This window comes from Mytilus galloprovincialis, chromosome 4 (genome assembly GCF_965363235.1).
Source record: "Mytilus galloprovincialis chromosome 4, xbMytGall1.hap1.1, whole genome shotgun sequence".
NCBI lineage: Eukaryota > Metazoa > Mollusca > Bivalvia > Mytilida > Mytilidae > Mytilus > Mytilus galloprovincialis.
The window spans coordinates 29,212,381-29,225,401 of NC_134841.1; the positions used below are offsets into that span (position 1 = coordinate 29,212,381).

The 13,021-nt window shown below is 31.4% G+C and overlaps 1 protein-coding gene across 1 annotated transcript in view; it reads left to right on the forward strand.

Moving 5' to 3' along the window:
- LOC143071809 (uncharacterized) overlaps positions 1–13,021 on the forward strand; it is a 57,966-nt gene that overhangs the window by 27,938 nt on the left and 17,007 nt on the right. The window contains exons 9-18 of the mRNA XM_076246407.1: positions 164–358; positions 1,636–1,741; positions 2,723–2,839; positions 3,796–3,902; positions 4,700–4,824; positions 5,584–5,729; positions 6,832–6,942; positions 7,850–7,941; positions 9,579–9,708; positions 10,821–10,981. Coding sequence (XP_076102522.1) covers positions 164–358; positions 1,636–1,741; positions 2,723–2,839; positions 3,796–3,902; positions 4,700–4,824; positions 5,584–5,729; positions 6,832–6,942; positions 7,850–7,941; positions 9,579–9,708; positions 10,821–10,981 — 1,290 coding nt within the window. The remainder of the gene's footprint in view (positions 1–163; positions 359–1,635; positions 1,742–2,722; positions 2,840–3,795; positions 3,903–4,699; positions 4,825–5,583; positions 5,730–6,831; positions 6,943–7,849; positions 7,942–9,578; positions 9,709–10,820; positions 10,982–13,021) is intronic.

Below are 13,021 nucleotides of genomic sequence, written 5' to 3' on the forward strand. Positions count from 1 at the left end.
AAGACAAACAGACAAACAATAGTACACTTAACTCAACATATAAAAGTAAAGAATAAGTATGACGAACCCCATCAAAAACTAGGGGTGATCTCAGTTGCTCCGGAAATGCTAAATGCAGTGTGAGAATTTACATAATTTGTCATTGATGTATATATTTGTTTAGCTTGGAATTGCGTTGCATGAAATGTTACATGCTCTAGGCCAATGGCATGAACAGAGCAGAACAGATAGAGATGACCATGTGTATATAGATTACAACCAAATGGGAGTAGGAAAAGGAGATGCTAACTATGGAAAGTTCAACACGAGAGATCTTAATCCGTATGATTATGAATCAATAATGCACTACTCATTAAAAGTAAGTTATTTAAATTGGTACAGTTTTAAACCAATAAAGTATTTACATTAAGAAAATAGCTTAAGGATGTACTTAGGTGAGATTTTGGATTAAGTGTCAATTGTTCGGACTCTTTGGTGTTTTTCCATACGATACAAGGTAAAATATTTTGCCCCATAACACCTATTGATCTTTTAACATAAGACTTAATAGCTCAGAAAAAAAGTATTTGACAATATTTAAGCAGTTTCTGGATTTTCATTCTTTTGGTTTGAGAACCAAATAATACAAATTCAAATATGAGGTAAAAGTCCGAGTCAGCCTTTTCCCTCCATGTTTTATAATTCAAATATCTCGAAAACGAGCTTCATGGCCTATCAATATTTTTAGCTTATTTTGATCCTTAACTTATACTCTTCCAGATTACAGTATTAATTTTGAATTCTTGATTTATTTTACCTTTGATCATCAAAGTACATTCTTAAAGTGTGCATCAAGGGTAACAAATAATACGTTTAACATTTAACAACAGTTACTCTTCCGGATACATAATAGAGTTCATCCATCACCTGTATTCCTGTACTATTAACGTTCACCAAGCGTCCTAGTGATCGTCGTTGTGCAGGACAAACTAGAAATAATGTTTGTTTTGTAAGTACTTAATCACAATTCCCTAATGACAGCAGTGCTGATTGTCAGTTATGAGAATTTCATTTGCCGATTAATTTGTGCAGTATAGTATTATAGTTTTACACCTACTCGCTCATCATTGGAACGGAAGTGACGATGCCCCTAAACGCACAAGTGATGTTCACTAAAACCTGAGTTTTGGACGGAAATGCTTCGAACGCGAAAGTTGTCTATTATATCTCGACTCTTTTTCGAATGATTTATAAAAATGAAAATAACACTTTATCTAATAAATTTCTTGCTTTTTTCTGTTTGTATTTTGGTAAATATATTTTAGTAGGTATAAATATGTTTTAGAATGTATTAATATGTTTTAGAATGTATTAATAGCTTTGGAATTTGATTAAAAAAAAAAATCCTTATGATAATAGTTTCTTGGCTTCTGTATTAGATTTTGTTTGTTCTTTTAGTTTACAACTGGCCTGCTATAAACTGGAGCGCTTTCGTGTGTTAGCTCACTGTGTCAATATGACCGGTGCGGACAAAGGCTATTTACCGTGTCAAAATATTTGTGTTTCGATACGATATTTTATCATCTTTCTTCATATTATTCAAAAAATAATTTTGATAAATGACTAAAACTGTCGGTCTGATTTTTTTTTTTGCAGAAAGGATTCGAGGCATTGCAACCTGATTTGGGATTTCTAGCATCATACGGATCGGGATTGTCCTTTTATGATATTGCAGACATTACAGACGCATATAAATGTACAGGTAACAGTCGATCTTACATTTCCAGAGGATACATTTTTGTTTGTTCTTTTGAGTACACAACTTATATCACAGTCAATACGTACATCTCATATATCCCAGTGAACTTTAAATAAAAGATACTATTGATACTAGAGGGATTAATCCCTTGATCTTTTCCTCAATATTGACATATATGAACGACTTCTTACTAAAGTTTTAACAAACTGGACGATTTCAACTGCTAATTATCAATTTCTTATTTCTTAGCAGTACCATACCCTCTGTCCTATAGAATGGTGATTACATATCTCAGCTGATGCATAATGCTCGTGTATCTTCATCAATGGATTGTAACATTAAAGATCAGAATAGAATTTATCATAAAATAATTTTGTTTATCGTCTGTTAAAAGTTTCTGAAATTCCTCTTTTTTAATTGTTCTAAATACGAACAAGGGCATTTAAGTGAATTAACGCTTTCTTTCAAAAGATTTCGGGATAATTTGACTCAGTCGTCTCTTTCTATTTTACAGTTTTCAAAATAAATGGCAAAGGTGAAAAACATATTCAGAATTCTTCATTTAACTTTCAAGATAAAAGACAAAACTTCAACCCTTGTATTCTTTTTGAAGTCATGTCGGTCATGCTGGTTAGCAGGCAGTGTTATCGGGTACATGCTTTAATCTATATACCTCTATAAAGATTGTGGTAAAGTTTCGATAAATTTGATTTCGAAGTTTCAGAATAATGTTTTGTAAAAGTAACTGGACGACAGCAGACAACGCATGATAGAGGACAGATACCAAGTGATGAAAGATCACTTGTCACTTTATTTTTATGATTAAAACGAACACTTGATAACCCATATGTGTTAATTGTAAAAACATTACGAAAATGCATAAGGTCGAATTTAAAATACCAATACCTTGATGTGTCGTTCGCAATGATTTTAGTTCTTGGAAACCTATTTTATCAATTGCTTTTTGCTCTTTATTTTTTGTAGAAAAATGCGTGAATCCTCCTGAATGCAAGAATGGTGGTTTTTTAAACTCTGATTGTAAATGCAACTGTCCTTACGGTTTGACTGGCGACAACTGCGATTCAGTTATCAACAGCGGAGGTAATGTTAATTGAGGATATCGTGAACAAATGTGTCGATCAACTCCTTTAGTAATGCTTTCAGCAGTCCAAGATTTAACTAAATATTTCATTTTGAACTGTTGAGACACAATCAAATTGAATTTTTTGATTAATCAAATAAAAAAAAAGTATATAAACGTTTATTGAAACATTACATGTAACACATACCCGGCATTTCATGAATATTTAACCAGCGTAAAAATATGAACCTGTTCTAAACCAGAACTTCCTACTGTTATATAATTTCCTACGAAGAAAGTTCCATTATTCAAGAAGTTTTGCTGGTTACATAAACCACGCGAATTGTATAGGATGGATCTAAAACGTATTAACATGAGACTCTATTCTAGTGATCATGTTTTAGTAAGATTTAAGTTATGCAGGTTAATATAAGTTCAGTTGTGTTAATACTTATTTTGGTTAATGCTATTATATCCTTGTTGGTGTTTGTCTACGTTTTAATTACTTTATACCAAATAGATAAATAGAAGAGAATCGTATCATATCAACATTCCAGATGAAGACTTCATAAGATAAGTCAAGGTCCGAACAATATGTAATGGCTAACTAAGCTCAAGAAAAAACACCATATATCGTTTCAAGTGAGAGGTTTAGCTAGCTATAAAACCAAGTGTGATCTACCATTTTCTGCATACCAAAATGCCTGTAACAAGTCAGGACTATGAAAGTTGTAATCCAATCGTATGATGTGTTTGAGCTTTTAATTTTACCATTTGATTACGAATTTTTGTTATTTTACTTTTTACCAGAATAATCTATCGCTCGCAACGCATAGAATACACTGTGAGCTTGGAAATGTAGACCAATGCTGCGTAGAAATAAAATAACATTTAAGGAAACAAAAGTCGGTCATGTTGTAATATAAATTGACGTCAATAACGTAGTGAAACGACATAACCTGATTTTAAATTGCAGTGTGTGGTGGAATCATCGACATTGTCCCAGGTGAAAAGGAAGTTATACGTTCACCAAATTTTCCAAATAATTATGGCGTTGGTATGGAGTGTGTGTGGCTTTTGAAGGTATGTCAATAAGAAATAATGCTTTGATGTTGTAGAATAGTATCTCTCAACATATTATATCATTCCACTTTTAAAATTAAAAACATATATTGCTGAACGATTTTGCAAATATATTCGAAAATGATATTTGCATTCATTTTATTTGTTTTGCAATTAAAACACTATAAAATGTTATCTTCTCGTTTCTTTGAATATTCAATATTTAGTCTGTCACGTTCTTCTTTTGATTCTAGATTTCTAATTTCCAGACTTGATACTATACTATACAAATCAGTCGGGTCTAGGACCAGTCCAGTCTACCTATTTTCATCCTTTGTAACAAATCCCATTTTCTATGAACAGAGTTTGTTTACTCAATGTATAATACGAATTGTTTGTTATGGGATAATTTAGTAGCAGCATCTACTTTTGTACTTTTAGAGAAAGTCGCACTTGTTCGTGGAATCTATATAATGTGTGTATTCTTAGAAAAGTAACAGGGCTATGTCTGTGTTCCTTCTTGTATAAAATGTGTTCCGCGTAATGTCCTGCGGACCTTTGCCTATCTTCATCAGGTATCGCTGGCCATATTTGTTTTTATTTTTGTTACATCATGAATTTTTCGTGATGTTTTTTACGTATGGAGATATTTTCATTTCTTTGAATATCTAATATTTTGTATGCCACATTCTTCTTTCGATCCATGATTTCTAACTTTCCTGACTTGATCCCCCTTTAATTATCTAGGTTTGAAGCGTAGATGTTTATGAATAAACTGATTTTTTTCTGACTACCATCGTTTTTGTAAAATCACATAGGCACCATCTAGTTTTCATGTACGACTGGAGGCAGACGTATTTCATCTTCCATATGACGCAGAAGATGACAGATGTTATCATTGGTTAGAAGTAAGATATAATCTACTTGGACAGACAGGAATAAGGTATGTAACTCAAAATTAGATTTAGATTCATATAGTTAGAACACGATTTTTTTTTACATTTCATGCATGCGTTGTGACAAAGAAACAATTAAATTTCCGTGAGAAAATACTGAAGATAGAAACAAAATTTTATCTGGTTTACCTAATTATACTATTTGTTCTTGTTGTTAAACTAAAAAAATATTAAGTGAGAAAATAGAGTCACTGATGATTTTATAAAATTATGTTCCACTTGAGCAACAAACACTTAAACGGAAAAGAAAATGTAGTAACGATACTAAGGGAAATAAAAAAAAAACTCAACAAAATGCTATGTTAAAATGATATGCAATAAAGTAATAATCTGGATTCCGGTTTTTATTTCTGCTCATAAGTCCATACGACGTCCAGTTCTCAGGTTACCATTATCAGGTAGGCTTTATATAAAAATAATAAAATTTAGAAATCGAGAAATTAAGCGTTCGAGCGCGTTTAATCGATTAGACCTATACTGAAAAATAAAAACTATGAATTTCGTGAGTCCGACAAATTTTAAAATATTTACCTTCATCTGGAACGGTAATATATAACACTAAAAAGTGTTGTACATATACGTTGAAACGTTAAGAAAGATTGTCCAAAATAGATTCATAAAGGTGAATCATTAGGAGTCGCACCCTTAATTTATCGAATAGCAATAAAATTATTAGATATATGAATATTTCATTACCATGTTTCCTATGATGTATTGATTCTGATTTCTTTATTGTGTTTTGACAGAGTTTGTGGTGATTCTAGTGGTGATTCGTGGGTAACGACCGCGTGGGGTGAAAAGAATCTCATGTTACTTATATTCGACAGTGAATTTGGAAAGCTACATTCCCCAGAGAAAGGATTTTCCCTTCAAGCCACAACAACTAAGGATGGTATAATACATTTTACTTCTGATTAAGCATAATATGAGGGAAAATGAAAAAGAAACCAGCAGAAAACAACACAAACAAAAAAGACATCTATAGATGCGACATTGTCTTCTTTAAATTTACATGTCATGTGAATGTTGTGATAATATTTTATAAGTTAAAAGGATTGATGCTGTTATTTTTTAACTGTACAATATGATGAATACTGACTCTGGTTGCTATCTGCTGTTTGGTCGGGATGTTGTCTTTTTGATATGTTCCCCATTTCAGTTCCGAATTTTACAGAAAATTTTACTTTGTGATATTTTAGTTAGTTTTTACACATTAGTTAGATGCTTTACGATTAATGGCATTGCTTATTCATTTGAAAATATGTAACTTATTTCTGGTTACAAATTTCTATTAATATTTGTTGTTCTTATCGTTCTTTTATGAAGTTTTTGGTTAGTTTGATACGTGCAATATAGGGTCGCTCAGTGTTATAAGTGTCTGTCTGTAAGTCTGTACTTAGGTATGTACGTGCGAACCTTGGTTTCTGTTCTCTAACTTTAGTTTGCATCTACCAAATGTTATGAAACTGGTAAACAATGCTTATTACCACAAAACACAGATCGAGTTATGCCCCTTTATAACGTTATATGGGAGTGTCATCACCTGCAATACACAAAACACTTAAAACTAACAAAACCAATTAAAAAAAAATACGGATATTTAGCAACATGGATTTGTGTTTGACCTAATTGTATTCATGTTTAAACAAACCGTGTCCCTTATACTCATGACGAACATTGCCATATCGTTCAAGCGATCTCTCCTGCTTTGACATGCCCTGTTGGTGACAGTTGTACTGATAATTCCTTTATACTCAAAACCACGAGGAGCTGTCTTCTAACATCCTTTTTTCATGAACTGCATTATTAATAAACTCAAATACAAATAAATTTAAAGACATTTTGTTTTGTATTACGTTGATTAGTTATTGAGATTAAAACATCTATAAACTTGTTGTATATATGTGAAGCATAAGTATTGCAACATCTACTGTCATTTCCTATTTGTTTTTTAAATTTTGGTATATACTTATCAAGGAGTATACTTTTTACAGGATGCATTCCAGATCCATGCATATATGGAGTTTGTAAGGACTGTGAAAATCAGGCATATCGATGTGAATGTGATCCAGGATTTGAAGGACAGAAATGTGATCAAGTCAAAGGTATTTAAAAGCGATAATATAACAATATATCGTTTTTTAAACTTTTAATGTTTATTATTCTTTGAATGGAAAGTAGACGACCTTCCACTAGTTTTTATAAAATATTAACTTACAATCAATAACTGAAGATTATCTTTTATTTATTTAATTTTATAACATAAAATTATTTATTTTGAAAAGGTATCGGTTGATGGTTTTTCTTTTTCGAAACGTTGGTGATCTACTAAAATCTTATGAAAAATATGTATAAGTGATAATATTACATACAATAATACGGAATATATACACATAATACTATGATATATCTAAACAAGAAATCACTATAGAAATGTCGCATTAATCTATTCAATTGAAGTATAACAATTACTTGACAGGACCAAATGTATACAAAAAAGTAAAAACACAAAAATACTGAACTCCGAGGAAAATTCAAAAAGGAAAATCAAAAATCAAAAGGCAAAATCAAAAGTCCAAGCACATCAAACGAATGGATAACAACTGTCATATTTCTGACTTGGTACAGGCATTTTCTAATGTAGAAAATGGTGGATTGAACCTGGTTTTATAGCTAGCTAAACCTCTCACTTGTATGACAGTCGCATCAAATTCCATTACATTGTCAACGATGCATGAACAAAACAAACATACTCAAAGAGTAAAAATGTCAAAATAATACACCCACAGAACGTCTTAAATCTGACTATTGGTAAGGACATATACACAGTTTGCTAAGGGGTTATCTTTCCTTTGTCGTTTTTAAAAAAAACTTTAAACAAGATTGAAACACAATTTCAGTTAAGCATAATTCACAAAGAATTAAAGAAACTAAATAAAAGACATGGAATAAATTGTGTAAAAGTGTTATCCATCTTCAAAGAATTGAAATTAAACATTCCTTTTTTTACAGCTTCAGAAACGTTGGAATGCACATTTGAAAAGGGAAGTAAATGTTTTCTGAAGAATGTAAAAAACGACGAGTTTGACTGGATTATATATGCTGTAAGTCGATTTTAGATGCCTTATTCATATAAATAATGTCATAGTTTGAGTTCAATTAAAGCTCTACTCTAAGTGAAGCCTATGTCATAATAACATTGGCTGTTTATACACATACATTTGTAACTTTTTATGAGTTTTCCCTATTATCGATAAATCGCATATCTATAATACTAAAATTACGAGGTCCAATTTGTCAGCCGTCATCACGTAAAAACTACGAATCAAAGAATTCAACTTTATATATAACTAATATAGTACAAAGGTGTAGATTAAAAATTACACCACTCCAGGCCTTTTTGTTGTCCACGTAATTAATTTTGCCAATAATTAAGAAGTTCCGGGTCGAGTCCGATACCGATACCAATATTATATTCATCTGTTACCTATTACCTTATCTGTACGTTCCGCATCTAACAGGTGCACCACCAAACGGTGTATTTAAGAATATGCTATACACGGATCATAATCACAGGGTTGACACTACTAAATTCAATCATTGTCAAATTGTTACCTATTGTAGTATTTTAATCAGTAAGACTTTCTAAGATAATAATACGAATACTAAAAATCTGGACTAAAAATAAGGTGTATATAGGAACCGTTTTCAATTTGTTAGCGGGTATGACATAAAATAGTGAATCAAAGAATTCAACTTCATTTATAACTAACATAGGACAATGCTGTTGATTAAAAAATACTCCATTCCAGGACCTTTTGTTATCTAAATAAATAATATTACCAATAATTGATAAGTTCCAGACGGGTTCAAACAGAAATATTTGAAAGCAGAGAAAACTGTGTATCTTATAATCGGCATGACTTTATCAGATAAAAAATAATACTAAAATAAGGCTTGCGCATAGTTATATACTTTAATTCAGTCACGGACCCGCGATATGACGGGTGTGTTCTAGTAAAAGTGAAAATACACCAAGGGAGCAATTGCTGCGATTAGTTGAACAAGCGAGACAACAAAAACACAAAAGTATTTAGTTAGTGCTCCACTTAATCAGCCCGTAGTGGTGATCAAGTCAAGTTAAAGTTCTGTGAAACAATAATGTTTGTTTTTGAAACGGAAAGTTTTAAAACGAGTAATTATTATAGACCTAGATTGCATGATCAAAATGTCCAAACGCTATATTCAGATTAGTAAATGTTTAACGTGTATATTTGTGGTTTTTAAGTCAAACCACTATTGTAACACAAATCATATAGTAATGCAATTAACATGAGATAAATCACATAAAAAAACGGGAATCATGCTCATTAATAAGTTAAAACGTTTAAAAGAATTCTTGTTTTAGTAAATATACTATATAAAATCATCGTAATCGTGTGCTCTTTAAAGCAATTGTTATGTCAAAGACGATGATATGGGTTTGAACATGTGTTCATGTTCCATTCTACTATTTTATTATTTGATTTGCATGCCGGAGGAGATTTTATTCACAGAGGTTATCACCATCCCAGTAGTCAGCACTTCTGTATTGACATGAATTATCATTAATATGGTCATAATTAATTCTCTTCAACTTCGTTTTTTTTATTTGGCCTTTAAACCTTTTTTGATGTTTGGAGTTTAAGTCCTAAAAATTATTCTCACATGAAATACCATATATGTATTTGATTTACTGCAGGGGCCCACAGTTTCCGATCTGACTGGACCAGAAAGTGCAGCTGAGGGAAATAATTACATGTACGCTGAATCATCATCACCAAGGTTACCAAATGATAAAGCTGTTTTACAGTCTGATATAACTTTACCTGGTAAAATGTTTAAACATTTCAATATGTTATCTATTTGTTTTGTATTCAAGAGTGCTTAATATGTAAAACTCACAGACAGATGATAAAAATAACAAGAAACACGTGTGGCTTCAGTTTTTCACAATAAATCTGTAGTTTCGAGTAGTTTGATTATAATCTTACATTTTATAACGACACGTGACTTAAGCTTGTAGCTCGTTCCCGTCTCTATTTAACCCCGGCCAACGGAGGTGAAAGAACAATGACATGGATCTTTTAAGCTGTTAAACATTGTCGTATTCTGCCAAAAAGGCATTTTTGAATTCAAAAGCGAATTTGTCATCAGTAGTTCTGATATATAATGTACCTTCTTTGACCATATGACAATTAGATAGATGTTACATTGAAAGCAGGATATTCGTCTTCTTAAGATCTTCGGATATGGTTAGTTTTTTATGGTAGTTTATTTAGCCTAAATATCTAATGTATGCAGTGTTTGTATATGACTATTTTTATCTCTTGTGCTCCATTTTAATTTCTGTAATGACTTTGTATATAATGTGTTTCTTATATTTGTTGCTTGTTCGTTTAAATGGAAATGTTCATAAACAATGATAGAATAAATAAAGGCAACAGTGGTATACCGCTGATCAAAACTCTTAAATCTATGGACAAAAAACAAAATTGGGGTAACAAACTAAAACTGAGGGAAACACATTAAATACAAGAGGAGAACAACGACACAACATTAAAATGTAACACACACAGAAACGGACTAAGCATTAGACAAAATCCGATGAGAATAACAAATATAACATCAAACCAAATACATAAATTTGGGATAGACAAGTACCGTGACACGTCTTATAGTAAATAGAATATTTGTCTTTTATAACGCGGTACGTCGTTTAATTTACAATTACTTTGCCATTGTCTAAAGCAACGAACAACAGATATAAGAAGATGGTTATCAATATTGTTTCCGCTGCAATGACCTCGTGCTACTAGTAAATCTATTAGACAAAGATTATAATTTAAGAAACAAGTACATAAATTTTTACGTATTCTTCAACCTTCCGATGAAGGTTAACATACATTTATACATTAATGTAAATATGGGTTTTTTTTCATAGCGGAAGACCGTTGTTTAAAATTCTACTACAATATGTTTGGTGCTGGAATCGGATCTTTAACTGTCAAATCATCCTCGAATGTCTTGTGGTCAAAAAATGGTAACCAAGGATTCAGTTGGCTTGCTGCTGCTATAAACATACCTTCAACGGTCAATTTACAGGTACTTATACTATTGATGTAAACATATTGAAAAAAAAGGGATTTTAAGGTAGCACAATACAAAGATTTTTTTACTCCAATCACTAACCTTTGTAATGCTGTAACTTTCTTATGAATGCATAGAAAATAATAAAAGAGGTATATATAGATAGATGAAAGATTAATCTTTTAAATGAATGCAATATTTTTATTATGCAATCATTATGTAATCAATTATTATGTAATTATTGGCAACATCTGGTTAAGTTCACTTGAATGAATTTAGCTCTACCATCTCTTTAACTATACAGAAAATTTTAACGAAATCTTAATCAACACATCATGGGCTTCAAAAGGGTGTCTCAGATTGCCTCTATGGTATTCCATTCTCTCATAAATCTCTAACTAGTGTAACCATCCTAACCACATAAAAGACGATAGTGTTTAATTAGATGTAAAATTTGTTCTATACATTCTATCTAAAATCTGAGACACCCTTTTGTAGATAATGGCCATAGGAACAACATATAATAAAATCAACCCTCTAGGGATACCTATGCAGAAGCTAATTTCATTTGAAAGTGGAAATTTGGTGAAAAATAGTTTAGACACAGTTAACATTATAATTGGTTACATAATTATTGTATAATACTAACATTGCATTAATTTGAAAGAGTAATCTGTTAGCTATCCAAAACTACCACTTTTATAAAATTTCAAGCATTATTAAGAAAGTTACAGCATTTTATAAACTTGGGAGTTGGAGTTATAAAATCTTTGTATTGTGCTACCTTAAATGATATATATGCAGAATTGTCTCCACTCTTGGTTATAAAGATGTTGTAAGGAGATATAAAAAAAAGATGCAAAATATACCAAACGGATATTCAAAGTCAATCGAAAATAAACTGACAATATCATAGCAAAAACGAAAAACGATCAATAGACAAACACCAGCTTAAAAGTTCAACATTCTAAACTAAAGGCTGAATGACACGAAACTCACCAAAACCAGTGTTGATTACAGGTATTGTATTTAATCACTTTCATCAAGAACAATTGTTTATACCAATAACTTCAGACACTAAAAACATTAGGAAATCTATCTTCATTCCTGATTTCAGTATTCATCACAGGGTTCGATTTGAAAAATAACTTAATTTTAAAGTTATTTGAAATTGTTTTCGATAATGTTGAATTTTTCTCAGGAAATAAAAAATAAACATCTGATACAAATATACAGCCATGATATCTTACACATCTATAATACTAAAATTACGAGGTCCAATTTGTCAGCCGTCATCGGGTAAAAACGACAAATCAAAGAATTCAACTCTATATATAACTAATATAGGCCAATGGTGTAGATTAAAAATTACACCACCCCAGACCCTTTTGTTTTCCACATAATTAATATTGCCAATAATTAACAAGTTCCGGGTCTAATCCGATACCGATACCAATAGTATATTCACCTGTTAGCTATTACCTTATCTGTACGTTCCGCATTTGACAGGCGCACCACCAAACGGTGTATTTAGGATTTTGCTATATACACGGGTCATAATCAAAGGGCTGACACTACTAAATTCAATCATTGTCAGATTGTTCCCTATTGTAGCTTTATTCAGCAATCAGCAAGACTTTCTAAGATAACTAATATAGGACAATGCTGTTGATTAAAAAATACCCCATTCCTGGATAGCCTGGACCTTTTGTTTTCCAAATAATAAATATTTCCAATAATTGATAAGTTCCAGGTCGACGGGTTCAAACAGAAAGATTTGAAAGCAGAGAAAACTGTGTATTTTATAATCGACATGACTTTATCAGATGACAAAACCAATTACTAAAATAAGTCTTAGGCATAGTTATATACTTTAATTCAGTCACGGACCCGCGATATCACGGGAGTGTACTTGTACATGTTATGAAACAACTTAATTCGGCAAGAAATGGCACATGTTTAAATATGAAACATATAAAGGTTAAATTAAAAGTAAAAACACATACTAGTATCTTCTTAATGACAACGGTTTCCTCTGACGTATGTTTGCAGTTT